The 19,788-nt window shown below is 43.9% G+C and overlaps 3 protein-coding genes and 1 long non-coding RNA gene across 6 annotated transcripts; 2 read left to right on the top strand and 2 right to left on the bottom strand.

Annotated features, from left to right (window-relative positions):
- The first annotated feature begins 52 nt into the window (after positions 1-52).
- Positions 53-5,954, top strand: Ask1 (apoptotic signal-regulating kinase 1). 2 transcript variants are annotated; one of them, XM_020957836.2, is made up of 11 exons: positions 58-234; positions 293-477; positions 571-765; positions 1,185-1,357; positions 1,478-2,375; positions 2,440-2,778; positions 2,839-3,641; positions 3,703-3,849; positions 4,083-4,988; positions 5,052-5,327; positions 5,389-5,954. In XM_020957836.2, exons 2-11 carry the CDS (start codon positions 358-360, stop codon positions 5,624-5,626), a joined length of 4,095 nt encoding a protein of 1,364 aa, XP_020813495.2. In that variant the 5' UTR covers positions 58-234; positions 293-357; the 3' UTR covers positions 5,627-5,954. The 2 variants fall into 2 exon arrangements, with proteins under 2 accessions (XP_086687825.1, XP_020813495.2); XM_086831699.1 differs by having other exon boundaries at positions 53-477.
- A 93-nt stretch (positions 5,955-6,047) lies between these two features.
- ninaE (neither inactivation nor afterpotential E) lies at positions 6,048-7,935 on the bottom strand. Its single transcript, XM_020957837.2, has 5 exons — positions 7,756-7,935; positions 7,130-7,690; positions 6,867-7,014; positions 6,525-6,802; positions 6,048-6,462 (listed from the first exon to the last, which is right to left on the bottom strand). The coding sequence occupies exons 1-5, from the start codon at positions 7,761-7,763 to the stop codon at positions 6,336-6,338; spliced, it is 1,122 nt and encodes a 373-aa protein (XP_020813496.1). The 5' UTR covers positions 7,764-7,935; the 3' UTR covers positions 6,048-6,335.
- Positions 7,936-10,564: 2,629 nt separating this feature from the next.
- On the bottom strand, positions 10,565-11,600 carry LOC110188469 (uncharacterized). Its single transcript, XR_002319922.2, has 2 exons — positions 11,403-11,600; positions 10,565-11,348 (listed from the first exon to the last, which is right to left on the bottom strand). It is a non-coding gene; the product is annotated as an uncharacterized LOC110188469 (long non-coding RNA).
- LOC110188468 (uncharacterized) lies at positions 10,944-19,561 on the top strand. 2 transcript variants are annotated; one of them, XM_086831692.1, is made up of 9 exons: positions 10,944-11,273; positions 12,514-14,099; positions 14,171-14,298; positions 17,784-17,872; positions 17,932-18,165; positions 18,231-18,501; positions 18,557-19,006; positions 19,075-19,233; positions 19,295-19,561. In XM_086831692.1, the coding sequence occupies exons 2-9, from the start codon at positions 12,773-12,775 to the stop codon at positions 19,358-19,360; spliced, it is 2,724 nt and encodes a 907-aa protein (XP_086687818.1). In that variant the 5' UTR covers positions 10,944-11,273; positions 12,514-12,772; the 3' UTR covers positions 19,361-19,561. The 2 variants fall into 2 exon arrangements, with proteins under 2 accessions (XP_086687818.1, XP_020813857.2); XM_020958198.2 differs by having other exon boundaries at positions 10,985-11,273; positions 12,530-14,099.
- The last annotated feature ends 227 nt before the right edge of the window (positions 19,562-19,788 follow it).

The raw sequence follows: 19,788 nt of genomic DNA, 5'->3' as shown, positions 1-19,788 counted from the left end.
AAGAATTTATATATTTTCCTATTCCGTCTGATTAAATTGCAGTATGTGGTTTGTTTTAGTATATTCTTTCGCAGTTGGTGGTATATTTTAAGGCAAGCTGAAGCCTGGTCACACTGTGCGCCTTCCAGCGCATTTTCTAGATTTCCTTATTTATTGATATAATTTTCCGTTCCGCGGCAATTATCGCGATGCAACTGCAGCAAGTATGTGGTAATGAGACTGTTTACCACTAAGGTACGCGCGTTCGCCGAAAAGAAAGTGCGCTAATTGTCCGAAATCCGTCCAAAAACAGTGTGAAGTGAGCAGAGTGCCAGGAATAGCTGCGGGCAGATCGAATCGAATTGGATCCGAATAGCGATGGATGTGGTGTGTGTAATCGATACCGCCGTGGGCGATCATCTGGAGGACCGCATCTGTGCGCTGGAGGAGATCAAGCAGGCGGTTCAGGCAGCGGGAGCCAATTTTCAGCGGGTCCAGGTGCGAGGGTGGTTATACAATTTTGGCATTCCATATATCGGTGTGCGGGGGCAGTAGCCTGCGATCTGAATTCGAACCACTCTCCCGTTGCAGTTCGAGCGCCTCGACTTTGGGGAGACGAATGTGCTGGAGACGTTTTACAACGCCGATGTGGCCGTCATCGATCTGAGCATCCTTACGCAGCAGCGACCGCTGTCCTATCACTATGGTGTGCGGGAGAGCTTCGGGATGAAGGAGAACATCTTAATCTACAACGACGTGGAGTCCAAGCAGACACTCAGTCTCAAGGTGCGTATTATTTACCTGTCCCAGTCCGTCTGGGAGATCCGCAAACATCTTAAGGCGTGATCGGTTCGGTTTCCGATAAGATAAATGCCCAGCTAGGTGTGTGTTTGCGCTTACCTTTAAAACGGCAGCCAAGTCGTGACTCCCTGCTGTTGTTGCTGCCGCTGCTGCTGATCTTTCTATTTCCGCCGAACTGTTTTCGTTATTTTTGTTTTGGCCGCGGCAATAAAACAACAAAAGCGAAGGCTCCAACAATAACAATAACAAATGCGAGCGCGCCCACGCAAACACTCAAAGAGGCACGCACACACATTCACACAGACGCCGACACACGCCAACGCAGTGTGGGCCTGCATTCACAGTGGTGGCAATAAAATTGACCACACATCACATATAAGCTGTTCCCCTCCACTCCATTGCAGCTCTCCTGTGCCAACTACTTTTTTCTCAGCTACAAATTGAATGCGGAGAGCAATTCCTGCCATCTGACCAACCTTTTCAACAACAACAACAAGGAGCCCTCGGCCGAGGGTCGAGTGCCCACATTGCAGTGGCGTCTCAAGCGAAAACTGCAAGATGTGGAGATTCAATCGAAGTAAGTGTATTTCCCATATCCCAGCCATCAACTAGGTCATCCAATGTCAGTGAAAGTAATATATCTTCCGGAAAACCTTGCAAAATTCCCCTATAATATATATTTTTCGATTTTCCACAGAGCACACATGCGTGAGAAATTTCTCAGCGACATGCGAACGGCGAGGGATACGTATGCCACCAACGGCGCCAAGCTGCAGAGCATCCTCCACGAAATGCGAAAGCGATTGGATGATCCGCATGTCCTTTCCGGTGAGGTGGTGCATAGCTTTATGTGCTCGCTGAGGGATGTCCAAGACTACGACGCTATGGTGCGACTGGTCAACGACCTGAAGAATATCCCAAACACCCGCAAATATGTGGAGACAGGCAACATGAGTTTCTTGTACGCCTTTGCCCTGAACCGGAGAAATCGGAAGGGTGACAGGGAAAAGGCCCTTGAATCCTCGCTTAAGGCTCTGGAGAAGAAAGAGAACCATTTTCCGGATATGCTCTGCCTTTGTGGGCGCATCTACAAGGACATCTTCGTCGAGTCCGACTACACAGATGCCACTAGTCTGGCCCAGGCCATCAAGTGGTACCGCCAAAGCTTCGAGGTGCAACCGAATGAGTATGCGGGCATTAATCTGGCCACGCTGCTGGTGATCGAGGGCAAGGAGTTCAGTGACACGGAGGAGCTGCAGCACATTGGCATGACCCTGAACAATCTGATCGGCAAGAAGGGGAGCTTATCCTCGCTGAGCGAGTATTGGGACGTGGCCACCTTCTTTGAGATCTCTGTCTTGGCTAAGGATTATGCCAAGGCGATTCAGGCGGCCGAGTGCATGTTCAAGTTGAAGCCGCCCAACTGGTACCTGAAGTCCACCATTGGAAACATATCACTCATTCACCGGTTCCGCAAGCAGCCCGAGGAACGTCTGCCCGCCATTGAGGAGCAGGTCTTTCAGTTCTGGATGGACTTCTTCCTAGAGGCTACGAACACGGAAGAAGTGAAAAACAGTATTCGGTTCCCCATACTAGTAATAATCTATCTGTTATCTTCTATTGATCGTTTTATTAACGAATATATTCTTTATTCGACAGATTCTTGAGCCACAGAAGATCTACATGCCCAGTTACGTAACGATAAACATGGATGCGGATGAGAAATCCATACAGATCGTAAACATCTGCTTGGCCCACACAAAGAACGCATGTAAGAGGCTGCATGACTTCCTGTTCGTGGCCTCCAAGATCAAATCCGTGAGTCTGTACAAACGGGACGATCGCTGCGCCTATCTGTATGTGCATCACAACTCGGACGACTTTCAAATATACTTTCCCTCCACCGAGTGTCGGCAAAAGTTCTACGACCTGATACTGGAGATGACCGCCGATCAGGTGGTATTTGTCAATCTCAGCAACGATGAGGCGCAAATCGAGGTGGGTAATCTTTTTTAATTATTATTTAAAAGGAGTTTAACCCAAAATCTTCAATTGCAGTACGAGTACGACTATGACGATCAGAACCGAAAGATGGTGCTGGGTAAGGGAACGTATGGAACCGTGTATGCTGCCCGCGACAGGCAGACGCAGGTGCGAATTGCCATAAAGGAAGTCCCGGAGAAGAACTCCCAAGACGTACAGCCCCTGCACGAAGAGATCAAGCTGCACTCGCAGTTGCGGCACCGAAACATCGTTCGGTACTTGGGCTCGCGATCAGAGGACGGCTTCTTCAAGATCTTCATGGAGCAGGTGCCGGGAGGCTCGCTGTCCGACCTGCTGGAGACCAAGTGGGGTCCGCTCAAGGACAACGAGTCCACCATGGCCTTCTACTCCAAGCAGATCCTCGAGGGCCTGAAGTATCTGCACGAGCAGGACATCGTACATCGCGACATCAAGGGCGATAACGTGCTGGTTAATACATACAGCGGCGTGGTCAAGATCTCCGACTTTGGCACCTCCAAGCGGCTGGCCCGCATTAATCCCATGACAGAAACGTTCACAGGTACTTTGCAATACATGGCACCGGAGGTAATCGATCAGGGTGTGCGTGGGTATGGTCCTGCGGCCGATATTTGGTCTTTTGGTTGCACCAATGTGGAGATGGCCACCGGAAAGCCGCCGTTCATTGAGTTGGGCTGTGCCCAGGCGGCCATGTTCAAGGTGGGCTACTACAAGAAGCACCCCAACATACCCGAGGAGCTGTCACCCAACGCCAAGAACTTTATCCTTCGCTGTTTCGCCATCAGTGTGCTAGACCGTCCCTCCGCCTCGCAGTTACTGGACGATCCCTTTCTTGCCGAGTAAGTGCCTGACAGCGTGTTCCTTACTGGCATTTCTTTATATATATTCTGGTGTATTCAGTAAACAACGCAAGTTGCGCCCGGTTCTTCCTATCAACACGGAGTTTGGACGCAGCATTTCTGTGCCCGCCGATCGTTTAGTCCACAAAACAACACCGCCGCTGAGTTACAACACCACGTGCAACACGCCAACTACGCCGGAACTGGAGTAAGTTTTTACTCAATATATTTATATTTAACTGCGCTTTTAGTTATATCGTCTTCTATTCTAATCGCGTTTAATTTCTAGTAGTATATATATATGGGTTGTTGTTATCACTCAACAGCCTTATTAGTGATAAGCCAAGGGCGCATTTAAGTTTGAAAGTCAGGAGGGCAGCATGCAACCTATTCTCAATGAATATTGATATTAAATTAGAAATTATACCTTTCCAATTCCAGCATTACTCACACTTCTTCAGTGGACATTGACGAACTGCCCAGCAACCAGTTCCTTCTGGAGAGACGCAACTCTTCTGGCTTTCTGCTCTCGCCCGAGATCGAACCAACAACGCCGTCCCTGCGAACGAGCATCAGTGAAACGAGTGAGACTGACGGCTTCTATAGGCTGAAGAAGGATTCACAGCGCAGGACAACTTTGTCCAAGGTGCTGGCTCTCGATGAATCCAAGATCTGCGACATTTGGCTTAAGAAGGTGGAAGCCGATCAGAATGCAATTGCTATTCGGAAAAGTGACCTCGAGGTGCTAATCCGTGGCCTGCGGGACTACATCATGAACGAGAACGAGAAGCACTTGGAGGCAACCATCAACGAACTGAAGCAAAAACTGAATAACGACGCTGTTGCCTTGGACCATCTTCATCTGGCGCTGTACTCCTTTCAGGACGCGGTGGTCTGCGTGCTGCGATTACACTGCATCAAACCTCACTGGATGTTTGCCCTCGATAATCTTGTGAAAAGGGCCGTCCAGGCGGCGGTTACTATTTTCTCTCCTGAATTGGGCGCCAATCTGGCTGATAAGGATCTGTCTGGCAACGATGACGAGAGCGTACACACCAGCTTGATGCAGCAAGGCTCCACAGACAGCCAGGAAAAGCAACATCAGAGCCTGGATAAGGTGCTAGCCACGAGTAGCACAGCCGGAGGCGTCGGATTGATGCCAGCAGAGTCCGGGGGCGACGCCCTAAATACCTCGGTGGAGTGTGTCCGCATTTTAAGGGACATACGGGATCATCAACAAAAATTGCAACGTCAATTGATTGAGCAGCAGCGCCAGAGCATGAGGGCTCTGCACAACATTAGCCAAGAGTTGGCACACATATACATGGGGGGAAGGAAAAGATTAAGGTGAGTAGTGCTAATAATAAATATTAAAGACTTCTAACCACTTTTTCTACTCCCTTTGCCCAGGCGCACAATCAATGGATTTAACAAGAAGTGCCATAGAATGAGTCCCAGTGTGGGCGGAATCTCCGGTGTCCGTCCCTCTTCAGCGGGCAATCCACGGAGGCAGCAGCTAAACAAGCAACACTTTGGTCTCCACGAGGTAGACGAGCAGTTGGAGCAGTGGCTGACCCAGCAGGACATAGATGAGTTTTCAAAGACGCTCATATTAAATGAGGGTTTCACGTTTGAGGATTTCATCTACAATATGGAGAAGCTGGACCTCATGAGGCTGGGACTGCGGTGAGTTTAAAACTTAGAAATGTGGCCAGACAGATATCCATTTTTAATTAAATACTTGCAGCGTTGGCATCGAAGTGCGTTTGTGGAAACTCATCATACAGGAACGAGCCTGCACCTCATCCGATTGCGTGGACAGTCCAGCCAGCACTTACCACAAGCCCATTGGCGGCCATTGTTCCTTGGCACTGATCGACAATAACAATACGTTACCATCACCCACAACGACAACACCTGGAACGCCAGGCATTAAAACGAAAATCAAAAAGAGTGAAAGCGAATACGATTCCTGCAGCGAGTGACCATCTAGATGTCCCGATGGATAGTTGTGCCTTAACAGATACTATTGATGCGGATTAATTGTTGTAATTAATGTTGTCCATATGCTACTAACAGCTGTGAAGCTCAGTGAGATTCCCAGCCACCTTGATGTGGAACTCTTGGGTTAGGCAGACTTACGGCTGATTCAACTCGGAGTTGGGCAAGCCATAGGTCCGCTTGCCGAGCGTTTTGCCATTGCATGTTAATTTATCAAACAAAATGGAATTTAAGTGCCTTTAATTTAAAAAAAGAAACAAAAACTGAAACGGAAAATACATTGTGAAGTGCTTTACAAAAACTAACTAAAAATTGATTATTTGAGTTCTTTATCTTACCAAGAGGTTAATGTTAGAAAATTGGAAACTATGAACTTCCCAATGGCAAGAGAAGAAACACTTCGAGTAACTTTTCTAGTTCGTTTGCATTTATTATTATTTTTTTGTTAAGCTTTTGTTGTCTTTAATTGACATTGCAGAAGATTTAATTATTGAGTTTACATTGATTTTTGTTATGTAAGAAATTTGCATAATTTTTTGTTCATTGTTATTGTTGTTTTTGATGTTATTCGAAAGCGTTTCGTTCTGTTGCTGCAGTTGTTCTTGCCGTTGTTGTTGTTGTTGCTGTTGTTGTTGCTGTTGTAAATAGTTAGATGTTGTTGTTGTTGCTGTTCTGGTTGTTGCGCCAAAGGATTTATGCCTTGGACTCGGCCTCGCTGGCAGTGGCCTGGGACTGGGCATCGCTGGACTTGCCATCGTCGACCTTGCCGAACACGCAGCAAGGGCACTTCTCCTTGAGGGCCAAGCGGTATTTAGGATGGCTGGATGAGAAAGGAATCTGTCATGGACTGGCGAAATATATTGTATAAGGATCCACTCTCACCTGATGCCATATACAATGGGGTTGTAGCAGGCGGCCGACTTGGCGAAGCAAGCTCCCCAGATGGTGTTCAGTGGTGTGAGGCCCTCGAACTTGAACAGGCCCATGCAGTTGATGACCAGGTATGGAGTCCACGCCATGAACCACAGGGTGATGGTGACCAGGGCGACCTTGGCCAGCTTGCCCTCAGCGCTCTTCTCGGCATCCTCAGAGGAGCGGAGGGACTTGACATTCATCTTCTTGGCCTGCTCGCGCATGGCCTTCTCGTGGGCGGATACAGCCTAAGGGGGAGGGAAGTATTGGATAAGTACCCCCTTTTGTGTGGACAACCCATGGACAACTTACAGCAATGATGAACCAGTAGGAATAGCAGATCAGGAACAGCGGAATATAGTAGACGAAGATCGAGTAGAAGATCAGGTATGAGCGTGGATTCCAATCGCGCTCCAAGTAGTCAATACCGCACGATGTCAGGTTACCCTCCGGCACGTACCTGTAAAATTATTAAGGGTATATTTTTAGGAAATAAAATAGGTCTAGTTTATACTTCTCTTCAATTTTGTATCAGAATATAATATAAAACACAACTTTCACTCGAGGACACTCACCTACTCCAGCCGAAGGCGGGCGCCAGGCACCAAATGCTGGACATGAACCAGATGTAGGCTATTTTGCCCAGGGCCAATGGAATGGTCATCGGCCTGCCGGCCATGCCCTTGACAATCACTTGGTAGCGGTCCAGCGAGATCATGCACATGGACCAGATGGAGCTGCAGCCAAAGGCCGAGCCCAGTCCGGCATAGATGTCGCACATCATTGGGCCAAGCACCCAGGTCTCGAAGTACAGATTGATGCCCATCATGGGCGTATTGGTGATCATGATGCCAAAGTCGGAGATGGCCAGATTGATGACCAGCAGGTTAGCGGGCGTGCGCAACGACTTGGTGGTGGCGAATATGTAGATCACCACGCCATTTCCGCACCAGGAAATCATGCCGATCATGATCATGTAGGCTGTGAGGATCTTGGCCCAGATGGGGTCCATGGCGGGGAACTGGTTCCAGTATGGGCTGATGAGGTGGGCCATATCGGGGGTAACCTTGTCCACCACCGATCCATTGGACAGGGGGGCAAAGTGTGGCCCCAGTTGCGCGGCTGCTACTGCAAAGCTGCAACATCGGACCAAATAATTCCAAAATTATAAATGATTTACTCCCAGCGGATCAGGCCGTACCTCTCCATTGTGTTTTAGGTTCCTGGCTGCGTCACTATATCCCGCCTATATCACACTTTCTACATAAAAAGCTGCAAATTCACTAATAATATTTCAAACACTTTTTACATAAAGGATGCCTGAGTTCTGAATATTTCACTGGGGCGGACTATTCGCGGCGATTGGTCGTTGGAAACCTGCAACGCCTGCATTTCGGGCCCTGGCTTTTATAGTTTCTCCCGCCAGCCAAGAGCCCCTGCAGTTCAAATTCAATTAGCCAAAAATATACAAAAGTATATGGAAAGTGTACAAAGGAAAGTGTCGACGGACGGCTTTTGGCTTATAATCATAATAACCATAACAAAGGCGCACAAGAGCAGCTATCGCAATGGGCCAATGTCAATAGTTAAGTTCTTGCCGATGCCACATTTCAAAGGCTTCCGAGAACGGCTCTGGCCGAGCTTTAATTTTTGATGACATTGTGACATAAGGGGGCTGGTGAAGAAAGTAGCATATTTAATATGTCAATGCTCAATATGATTTTAAACGAAATGGTCAAGCAAAGAAAAACTAAGTAGCAGAAAGATTGTCAAGGTGCTGCCACAGTGCGTATGCGCAATTAAGTATACGCAGTGTGTGCGTTGTGATGGAGGAATGTTGCCTGATTACTTGATTTTAAACCCTTGACTGTCTCACAAGCCATTAAATAATCTCTTAAAATGACCAAAAATGCTGAAGCTCTAAGCTGCTTATGGATTTTGCTGAAGCGATCGATCTATTCGCACCTCCATTGTCAAGTCCAAACGAATTTTCCACCCATGTGCTTTGGGGCTTATGTTTGGGAATTAAAAGGGTATATTTGTGATAACTCAGAGAACAGTCAGATTTTTCATTTCTATATGTATTTGATTACTTAAGTTCTTATATTCAGGAACATTTTATTGTAAGAAACTTATGAAACCAAAAATAAAACTAGTTTATTATTTCAATATAATCTAAAGATAATTTTTCTTTTAATATATACTTTTAAAAGAGCAAAATTAAGCTCACAAAAATGTAGTCTAGAGCTTAGTACCAGGTATTCTATGGTCGTGTCACTGGTCTTTAGAGCACTTTTGGCTCTATTTTGTGTGTGTGTGTGGGATGCTTGCATTTATTTTTTGTCAATCCAACTTTGGCATAAAAGCCTTTTGTTCGCTTCGTGCGACCGCTCAACACATTCGGCTGAATTGGGTCAAGTTTTAGGCTAATCCAGCTGGCCGGGATGTCACGCTTAATGCCCAGCCCTAATATGGAACTTAACCGAAATAACTGTCACTCCATGTGACAGCCGACACATGTTAGGCTTGGCAGATCTTTCGGTTTAAATCAATTACATATACACCGCAAAACAATACAAAAAAAAGACTGCTAATAAATGTATAAAGTTAGACGGCAAAATACCTAAAAAAATGCTAAAGCGCAAAACCGGAAGCTGGACTCAGATCATCATCGTCATTATGATCATTACGGTCGCTATCGGCGTCATCGTTAGCCGCACTTGCGGTTCCTATATGTCTGTTGTGTGGGTGTGTGGGCTTTGCGTGTGAAATTGTTTTAAAGAAAAAATAGTATTCAAAACATGAATCGCATTTGAATTTATTCCACATATTCGGGTTTCTGTAGACAAAACGAAAAGTCACCCGCCCACCTGCTAAATAGCATAAACATAGCGAACCTACAAAATGGGTACAGCAACAAATAAAATCGAAGAAAACAGCAAATAAAGCGACGGCTCACTGCAACAAACATTGCGAGGAGGATGAAGGAGAAGCACAAGACAATCATTTAGCATTAGCAAATAAGCAAGATAAACGCTTCGATCCGTGGCTGTTGTTGTTTTCCTGCTCAATGAGGCAGACGAAACTGAAATTGGAGAAGAAATAGTAATTATGGGTGACGCTTTGGATGCCCTACAGGTGCTAAAGAAATTACTTTGTATAGTTTTTAAATTCCTTTTTAATGTATTCTAAAATGATGTTACAAAATGTAAGATAATAAAACTAAGACCAACTTTTTGTTGCATACTTATTATTGCATAGACTTAAAGCGAGTTTCAAACTGTAGCAATTTCTGTAAATATTTAAAAATAAATCTAAAATTTCAAATATTACATAAAACCGTTCTTGTTTTTATACTTAAAAAGGTACCGAATATATTTAAACGCTTTTATTAATATTTATTCAAGAACGAAAGCTAAAATTTTATCTAATGAGTGTTTGTTCCAATAATCTTATATTTAATATAAATAAATTGATATTCTAATATAAATAAATGTTTATAAATAAAGACAAAATGCTAAGGTTTGTTAAACCACCCTCTTAATTTTGTATTTAATGTTTTCAAAACCTTTCTTAGTGATATTCAAATTGTGCTTTCGAATAATATCTAAATAACCCATTCTTTACTTCTTTCCAATTCGCACGCTTTGTCAAAGCTGCCATGTGAACCATGACTCCCAGCCTCCAGGGCACAGTGTATAATTAACAAACACCTATGATTTGATTTTTGTATTTTCTATGTTCGACAATGGATCGGCGCTCGCCAGTGTGTGCGTCTGTCTGTCTGTGTGTGTATGTGAGTGGGTAAACGACGGCAAGTGTTCTGCCGGCGTCGCTGCTTTTGGCGCAGCGCCGTCGTGTGGGGGTAAGTGAGAGAATGTGCAGAGCGGGAGCAGCTGCTCAAAGAACGCCAAAAGTAATGAGCGCATCGCTCTCTCACTCAATCGGATAGTGATGGCACCCCCAGGCATTAGATGACAATATTTAAATATTTCGAAAGTGAAGGTGACTTTACAATTGCAAAATATTGTTTAATTTATTGGACAGATTTTGAAACATAAATTGTTATAAATATCCCTCAGGGGAAATTGTCCTTTGAATTGATTTTTTTGTAAAACTAAAGTTATGCTGTCAGTTCTTACTACTTTCGAACATATCTATTATATCCTTGAACTCCTTAACTTAAAGAAACTAAAGTTAATTCAATTTCCTAATAGTCCCAAAATATTATGACGGCATCACTGATCGCAGGTCGCGAGTGTGTGGGAGCGCTCGTTCTTGGTGGCTGCGAGTGTCATTAGCGTTGTTGCAGCAGCAACAGCTGAGATCACCTAGCAAGCACTCTCACTCACTCATCCGTTCGCTCTATCGTTCGCTCTCAGTACCGTTCGTATTGGATCTCGGAGGCTGATGTTATTTTCAGCGGCTGAAGATTTACAGTAAAAACACGGACCCAAGCAGCAGCGCGTGCACCGCTATACGCTCAGTTATACGAAATCTCCGATTTTTGAGGGCTGCTCCGCTCCGTTCTGATCTGTTGGCTGTTAATTTTAGACTTGCCAAGCGGAAGCTTGCCAGAGTTTTCCAAAATATTCAACGGGACGGCCGCCGCGTGTGTTTTCCTGTTTGGTCATCATCGTCATTGCGAATTTCACCCAAAAAGAAGGAGGCGAAAAGTGTCGTGCCGCGAAAATGCCGATTAACCTCTGCTCGGCACGGGTTGGTTAATTAATTAATGGCGGAATCTCTCGGTGTCTCGGCACGCCGTTGTCGTCAGCACGCGCGCCTCCGGGCCTAAATGCAATTAAAAAATTAATAAAGGCAGACAAATATCAAAACTATACATACATATGTACGTCACACGCACCACCACAGCCTCATGCAAACACACACCCCGCGGCATATGTAAAGTGCACTAGGTGTGTGTGTGTTTGTGTGTGTGCAGCAACTACTTCGAAATTTATTTTCGAATAAATAGTACAAAGTTGAAGAAGCAGCAGCCGCAAACGCAGCTCCCGGTCTCATCCCGTCGGGCATTTCCCAGCATCCACGATCTCGCGATTTTCTTCGTCTCCGTCTCCGTCTCCCATCCCTTACCCATACCATCCCCACGTAAAAACGGCGAAATAGTACAAAACACCGCCCCAACGGCATCGATGCAGCAGCGGTCAAGCTAGTAGCAGCGCCAATTTAATTTGTAGCATCTATCCCATGGATTACTCACCCCAGTATCTTTAGAAAATGATGTTTGTCTAAATGTTTATCGCAGCTATTTATCAAATTAACATCCAATTTGCCTATAAACTTTTTCTCATATGGTTTACTACCTGTATTTACGTTTAATCATGCTAAATTCCTTCCCTAAATTGAATTAAAAAAATTTGTAGAACTTCTATGCATATTAGGAGCTTGCATAAATTTTAAAAACTATTGAATTAGTATCTAGATATGTAATTAATTAGGAAAGTCACGTGGAAAATCTGTGGAAACCATCCCTAGTTCCTTATTCTTTCGACCAACGTTGTCCTATCTTACGCAGGCACAGTGGGCTGCACTTGGATTCAATTACCTCAATTGATTAATGTTTTGTTTGTTTACAAATGCTATCCATATAGAATGCAGAGATGACTCAACGTGACGCGATAATTGGCCATTTTTTTTAGTGCTTAAGGTGTGAGGTCATTAATTAATCCAACGATATGATAATTGTTCTTGACAGCTGTCACTGTGTTTTCAATACAAATTGACCTGCAACCACTGTGTCCGCCGTGTGTACGCGTCTTACGTACGGAGGAGAGTATCTGCTCGATATTCCGCTGATGCGATGCCTGGTCCCGAACCCATATATCCGTGTATACTTTCGTGGGGTGCGTGTGTCGGTGTGTGTGTATGTTTCGGATTCGGCGGCGTCTGAAATAAACGAAATAGGAAATTTTGGTATTTTCTTTTATATAAATAGATTTCGCCATACGCAGTCTCTACGGAGAAAAGTTGAAAACGCTGAAAATGTGAAAAGTGAATGAAACGCATGTGAATCTCGAGCGCAACGCAACAAAGCGAATTAAATACGGAACAAATTAAGAATTTAATAAATTATTGAAATGAAAATGTGAGCAGTGAAAATGTGATTTCCAAAAAACAACTCATATAGAGAGAGAAAGAGACGCGACAACTTAGTAGTAGTGACACACAGAGAGCTTTCGAGATACTACATCAAAATGCAGGCCAATTCGAGCACCACCACAACAACCACGACCACCAAGACCAAGAAGCTGAGCAGCGGATCGGCGGGCAACGTGATCAGTTCCGTGGCGGTGACGAGTGCCATCAAGACGACCACCACCACACGCAAGCCAGCGGGCTCTGGAGCGGGCGCCAGTCCCAAGTCGTCCCCCAAGTCACCTGGCTCCAGTGCGCCCGTCTCCGTCTCCGACATCGATTCTAATGCGGAGATCGCGGAGCTGTCAAAGAAGATCAACGAGCATGCCGACGCCATCTATCACACGTGGAAGAGCCGGGGTATTCCGCCCCCGGAACTGCTGCAACTATACACAAATGCCGGAGGAGCCGGAGACTTGTCCGACGTGGCCTCTCCCACGGCAGATACCGAGGGCCTCAAAAAGATGGTCACCAGCTTCGTGAACAAGGACAAGGAGCAGCGGGGCAAAACCAATAGCCTCAAGAAGTCCGAAATCACAACCAATGGCAAGGTGAAAAAGGCATCTTCTCCTGCAACCTCCAGCTATACATCCGTCCCCGAACCAGCCCTGCAGTCCCCCAAAAAAGTGGCCGCCATTTCCACCAATAAAGCCTTGCCCGATGTCAATCTCAACTACGACATAAACCTGCATCTGGACGTCAACAATCTCTCACAGCAGCAGACGCACAACCTGCTCAAGATCAGCGAGTTGATCCAGCAACAGAAGGATTCACCGGCGACGACGGCCACTGCCAAGAAGCGCCAGAGCAGCAAGGCCGCCGCCACCAACAGCAGTAATTCCCTGGGCAGCAGCAGCAGCAGCAGCGGCAGTAGCCAGAAGCTAGCAGCTACCGAGCAGCCCACCAAGAAGCAGAGCAAGGCCGGCATCAATGGCAGCAGGAGCGCGAGCGGGCCAGTGGCTGTTAGCATAGACGTGGTGGATGCGCCCGCCACGAGAGCGGTGACTGTAGCCAACAGCAGCAACAGCATCGCAGTGAGTGATAAAGGCAACGAGCCAGCGACCACAAGTCGCAAGTCAAGCAAAACCAAAGAAAACAGTGCCGAAGGCAAGCCGGCAACCAAAGAGAAGCCAGCGGCAACGGCAGCAGAAGCAACTGCAGCATCAGCAGCGATTGTAGTCACACGCAAGTCAACAACAAGTCGTAGCGCCACTGATAACGCAGGCCACACGGCTGCAAACGCACCAGCAACATCGACATCAGCAACATCAGCAACATCGATGGATGCAACGCCAGCAACATCGGGCAGCACAACGATGCCAACGTTGAATAAAGTCAAACCGACGAGCGGGGCGCGGGCGGCCCTCGCCAATGGCCAGGACAAGAGTAATATAACCGAATCCCTCTCCATTATAAACGTGTCCACACTCCAGGCGTTCCGTTCCGTCTACTTCCAGTTAACCTCCTCACCCGCGGCTCCGTGGCCGAGCGCGTGCTCATGTTTGAGAAGTGCCCGGATGTGCGGCACTCGTTTCTGAACATCAAGCGCCCGCAGGCGGACACTGCGCCCAAGAGTCTCCTCAAGGTGAGTGTTGTTCAATGGAGAATATTACGGGAAGTCGCATCAATTTGCAGGTCGATAATCGTGTGCTCGGGGGTGTTATCTAACAGTTGAAAATGCCAGAAGACACTGTGAAAAAAAAAAAAATAGACACTACCCCCCTACCCATCGCGACAACCCCTCAGAAGATCGAGCAATTGCAATTGCAATTGCACATTTGTTTTCTTTCGGCTCTTTGTGGGCCGCTGTTATCGGTGCGAGTGCGCTGCATCATTGATTGATTTAAGGTTACCTCAAGACGCCACGAGACGAGAAACGCTTGCCAAATGGCTGGGGAGGATCGGTGGGGGCTATATTAGAACCCAGTGAGAGTGAAAAGGGTTAGACCACACGAGGCCGATTCCATTTGGAACCTGAGTCACAAGCTCAGCTTTGAAGGATCAAAAATCTAAACAAAATAATTGCAAAGCAGCAGAAAAATAATGGGAAAACATCAACAAATTTACTTTGAGAACCTCGATCGAATTCCATTCCAGATTGAAGCATGTTTTAAACCATTCTATTCTTTTTTTGTACTCATTTTATTGTTTAGTTTATTTATTTGAGTTATTTGTTTTTATTACGAAAGGCAACATAACTCTTCAGTTAATGCAAATTTAAAGGCATTTGAATTTTTTTTAAGCGGAACGTTTATAACTAATCTTCAATTGATAAATCTGATCTTCTTAAATTAGAAATAAGGCGCTATTAAAGTTCAAACTTTTGAATTTACATAAAATGTAATTTAACATATAATTTTAAAAAAATACTCTAAATCTTATTTGTATGCTTTTCATTATATTAAAGAGATATACCTTTTAAAGGCATAAGATTTTAAAAGGAAAAGGGAAATTGCTTATTAATAGAGAATTTAATATATATATTTTGTTACATCAATCAGGTTTTTCTAAAATTATAATAATAATAATTCTAAAATGAATATATAAAGTCTTATATTAAACAGTTTTCCAATTTTAGATAAACTAATTGTGCTGTCAAATGATTTGCTCGACTTGGTTATAAATACATATATCAGCAGATTTATGAATTATTGCCAAAGTTAACTCTTAAGTATGAGCATATATTTTATTATAATTAAATTCTATTATAAATATTAATGAGATTATATTGAGCGTTTTGGGAGCAAAAGAATTTTATCAGAAAAATATATCCAGTGCAGATTAATTTAATTTAATAACAAGAAATAAGGCAGACTTCCAGTTTGTATTTGGATCGAACTTGATATTAATTATAACTAAGCAAAAAATCATAAGAAATTCAATTCCGTGTTGCTTTGATAACAACCCAGTTATGTTATAAGGTATTCCAAATTTTAAAAATTTAAATATTCCTTGAAATTGTTGATAATTTTAATGATGTACCTCCATTAAAAATATTGGTAAATTTTTATTCCTAGCGGAAAGGCCTAGATTAACTCGGCTATTGATGCTGATAAAGAAAATATACAGTGACTCCTTCACTGTGTTGTAAGCTTCTGTTTAAAATACCCTGCAAGTAAAACCAGGTTTCTTATTCGATATCATCTTTAACCAGACGTTACTTTTATATTAGCTAAAATCTTTCATATAAAGTCGTGGAATACATCCCTTATTTTATATAAAATAATAATAGAATTAATGAATTCAACAAGAAGCATTCCACTAAAATGTGCTGTGACGACGATCACAAGAGAACCTGTTGACTACTCAGCATCTTTCGTGGGGAGCTTAGTCGATGGGGATTTATAGTGGACTCACTTACCCACATCGAGTGCCCCTGGTGTTGTATGCATATTTTCGTATATAAACAATCAAATCAAGCATTTACGATCAGTGCGCGATCGTGCTAAAGCAAAATATATCCGAGGGAGGAGGCAAAAACAACAAAAATGAGGCGAGCAAACACAAAACCGAATTCAATACAACAATACAACACATGATCATCATCACTTTCAGCGATTCGAAATGCAATTTGTTGTTTTTGTTGACTTAGAGCTGATTGTTGCTTTGGTTGGTGGGGTTTTTTTATTTTTGTGTTTGTAGAATTGCTTAATTATTTAATTACATGTGCGGGCGGCCGCTTTTTTTATTCTATGAATGACTTACCGAAACAAAAAAGAAGAGATCTTTTGCCTCCTGAACTTTGCTTTACTACGATTGCTTGTGAAATTCATCACTTGGTCTCTGATCAAAGCAAACAGAACTGCTAAAAATACAGTCCTCGGAGAAACACCAAAAACTATTTTTGCAATTAAGTTCTTAGGCAGGCACAGACACAAGTTGAGCAGCATTTAGCATGAGTTCGATTCTCAAGTGTTTTTTTTTCGTGCTCTTTGCCTTTTGTCTATAAATTAGGCAACAATGCGTATGCGTAATATTTGACTATAAACGATGTGTAGCCGGGCGTATACGTAATGGGCGTAGATGCCAATGAATTGTTTGCTTTTTGTACGAAGGGGAGGTGAATGGTGATGATGGTCATCAGAGAAGATTAATATTTATGTTGCCGTTGACAGTTTTAAAAGCATGAATGACCATGCCTGGATTAAAGTCTAAAAGATATCCTCATTCGGTATATCACCAATGAGGTTATTGGGTGCAAAATTATAGGAAACTACAAATGTAATAGAAATATATAAAGTGCCTTTCCTTAAATATCTTATTTTCTAGTAAAGCTTTGTTATTTTATCTCAGTTTTAACGGTCCCAAAAATTATTTAAAGCGGAACACTTTTAGTGATAGGAATAAGTGACCGTTTTTTTCACAATTTGTTTTCAATATAAGGTCTAAGAATAGGTAAATAGAATGCTAATGTATTTAAAACACTTTTAGTGATAGGAATAAGTGATCTTTTTTTCACAATTTGTTTTCAATAAAAGGTCTAAGAATAGGTAAATAGAATGCTTATGTATTTAAAACGCCCACACAGGAGTATTAATACTTTTTTGTATTATATATTTATCAAATACAAATTGTTCCCCCAAGATGTCTTGCTTCCGCCTGCGCTTTTCCTTGATTTAATTTAATGCAATTTTTCCATAGAAATTCGGACTATTTTGTGTACTCCCCCAAAAAAATTCGCAACATAAAAATCCCACGGGCCAAATATGTTTCCATTATTTACCAAAGCGAAAAAGTTAATTTAAACAAATACCTTTTTTGTTGCTATTGCTCCCGTAAGCCACTCACCGCTTAAATTAGACAACAATTCGTGTTAGTGTTTATTTGAATGGCAAACATTTAATAATAAATTCAAAGGTAAAGGGCGAAAAGCACACAGACGTCGATATGGGCGTGGCTGTCTGCGGCTTTGTGGCCGAGAGTGAGAAAAAGTTTCCGCGAAAACGTAAACAAAAGAACATTTTTCGAGAATAAATTGCAAATTTTATTGAGTGGCGCTTTGGCAGCCACAACAAGCGAATGTAAACAGTTAAGTGAGTGATATTAATTTTCCCTCATATTTGCCGACAGGTCAAGCTGCACGCCACACCGCCACCGCCGCCGGAACAGAATCTGCTTCAGAAGGAGATCCGCTCCACGAAGAGCGTCTATATACCCAGGTGAGAGGATCCAAGCGTCGCAGTGATATCTATTTTCTGATTACTTCAATCCCCGACAGGTTCTACTTTCCCCATGGCAAGCCACAGCCCACGATTGCCATGGAGCGGGTTATCCGTGGCATTCTCTCCGCCTTCGACAGCTTTCCCAATAACCAGGTGACCAAGGATGAGCTGCCCCGCATCCTGAAGATATGCGGCCTGCCCTTTTACTGGCGCCTGCCGGTGATGGTCTTCTGCCAGTCGACCAGCACGGGTCTCGTGGAGCGCCAGCGGTTCGTCGAGTTCTGGAAACAGTAAGATCGAATCCTTCGTCGATCTTCTTCACCTTAATTAAAATTGAAATCAATTATCCTTTTAGAATGAACATATATTGCCATGAGGCGGCCTCGAGATTCGTGTACATTCTGTCGCGTGGCCAGAGATTCCGCTCGTACATCGTGCCCGAGGACCTGGTGCCAATGGTGCAGGATGTGGTGGACACACATCCCGGCCTGGCGTTTCTCAAGGAGGCCACCGAGTTCCATTCCAGATACGTGCACACAGTCATCGCGCGCATTTTCTATTCGGTGAACCGCAGTTGGAGCGGCAAGATCACAATATCCGAGCTGAAGCGGTCCGATCTTCTGGAGGTGAGCTACCTTTTCCATCTTCTTGAAGTCGCATACTAATCCTTCCTGTCCTTAGATGATTAGCCTGCTGGAGGAGGAGGAGGATATCAACCAGATAATGGCCTTCTTTAGCTACGAGCACTTTTACGTGATCTATTGCAAGTTCTGGGAGCTGGACAAGGATCATGACCTTTTGATCAGCCAGGAGGATCTAGCGAAGCACAGTGATCATGCTTTGTCCACACGCATCGTGGAGCGGATCTTTTCCGGCTGTGTAACGCGTAGTGACAACAAAAAGGCTCCGGAGGACGAGGCTAAGATGTCCTATACGGACTTTGTTTGGTTCATCCTGTCGGAGGAGGACAAGCGGACACCGACGGCCATCGAGTACTGGTTCCGCTGCATGGACGTCGACGGCGATGGGGTGCTCTCTATGTACGAGCTGGAGTACTTTTACGAGGAGCAGCAGCAGCGAATGGAGGGCATAGGCATCGAATGCCTACCCTTCGAGGACTGCCTGTGTCAAGTGAGGATCATACTTATTTCTTTATTAGAGTTCTACTTTAAATATAAATTTGTTTTGTTTTTATACAGATGCTAGACATGATCAAGCCGGCTAATCGCGACTGCATCACATTGGGCGATCTGAAGCGTTGCAAAATGACGCACGTGTTCTTTGATACCTTCTTTAACCTGGAGAAGTATCTGGATCATGAACAGCGAGATCCCTTCGCCTCACAGCGTGACGAATATGTTAGTTTCAAAAATATCTTCCGAGATATGGTGTTTCTTTAATAGCTTTATTTACTTACAGACCTCCGATTGGGATCGGTTTGCGGCACAGGAATACGAGCTGCTCATTTCAGAAGAGAACGATTGAGGTCCGTCAAAAGATATTTATTAACTTACAAATTTTTATACAAATTTATACACTACGAAATGAAAAAGAAACAGAAAAACAAAACAAAAACAAGGAACTACTTTTAGTCCATATGTGCAATAAATTCAGATTATTTATTATGAGTTCTGCAGATTTAGTTGAATTTTAATGATGAATATAATAAAAGTAATTTAAAACTTATCGACTCTTGAATTTATCTATAAAATTAAATCAATTATAATACGAGATGATGCGGCATCTTACAAGGAATCACTGGTGACCTTTGCCTCCATTAAGCATCATCCCAATTTTAGCCCCCTTCCAAGACAACCTTTTAACTTTTCGTAAAGTTGGGAAAACCTTTCATTTTAACAACAAAATATTCCTTTCCAAAAGTTTCCAATACGATCATTAATGAAAAAAAACCA

This window comes from Drosophila serrata, unplaced genomic scaffold (genome assembly GCF_035046125.1).
Source record: "Drosophila serrata isolate PLE 108 unplaced genomic scaffold, ASM3504612v1 contig_241, whole genome shotgun sequence".
NCBI classification, from domain to species: Eukaryota; Metazoa; Arthropoda; class Insecta; order Diptera; family Drosophilidae; genus Drosophila; species Drosophila serrata.
The sequence above is the reverse complement of the archived record's forward strand: the minus strand, read 5'-3'. Positions and strand labels throughout refer to the sequence as shown.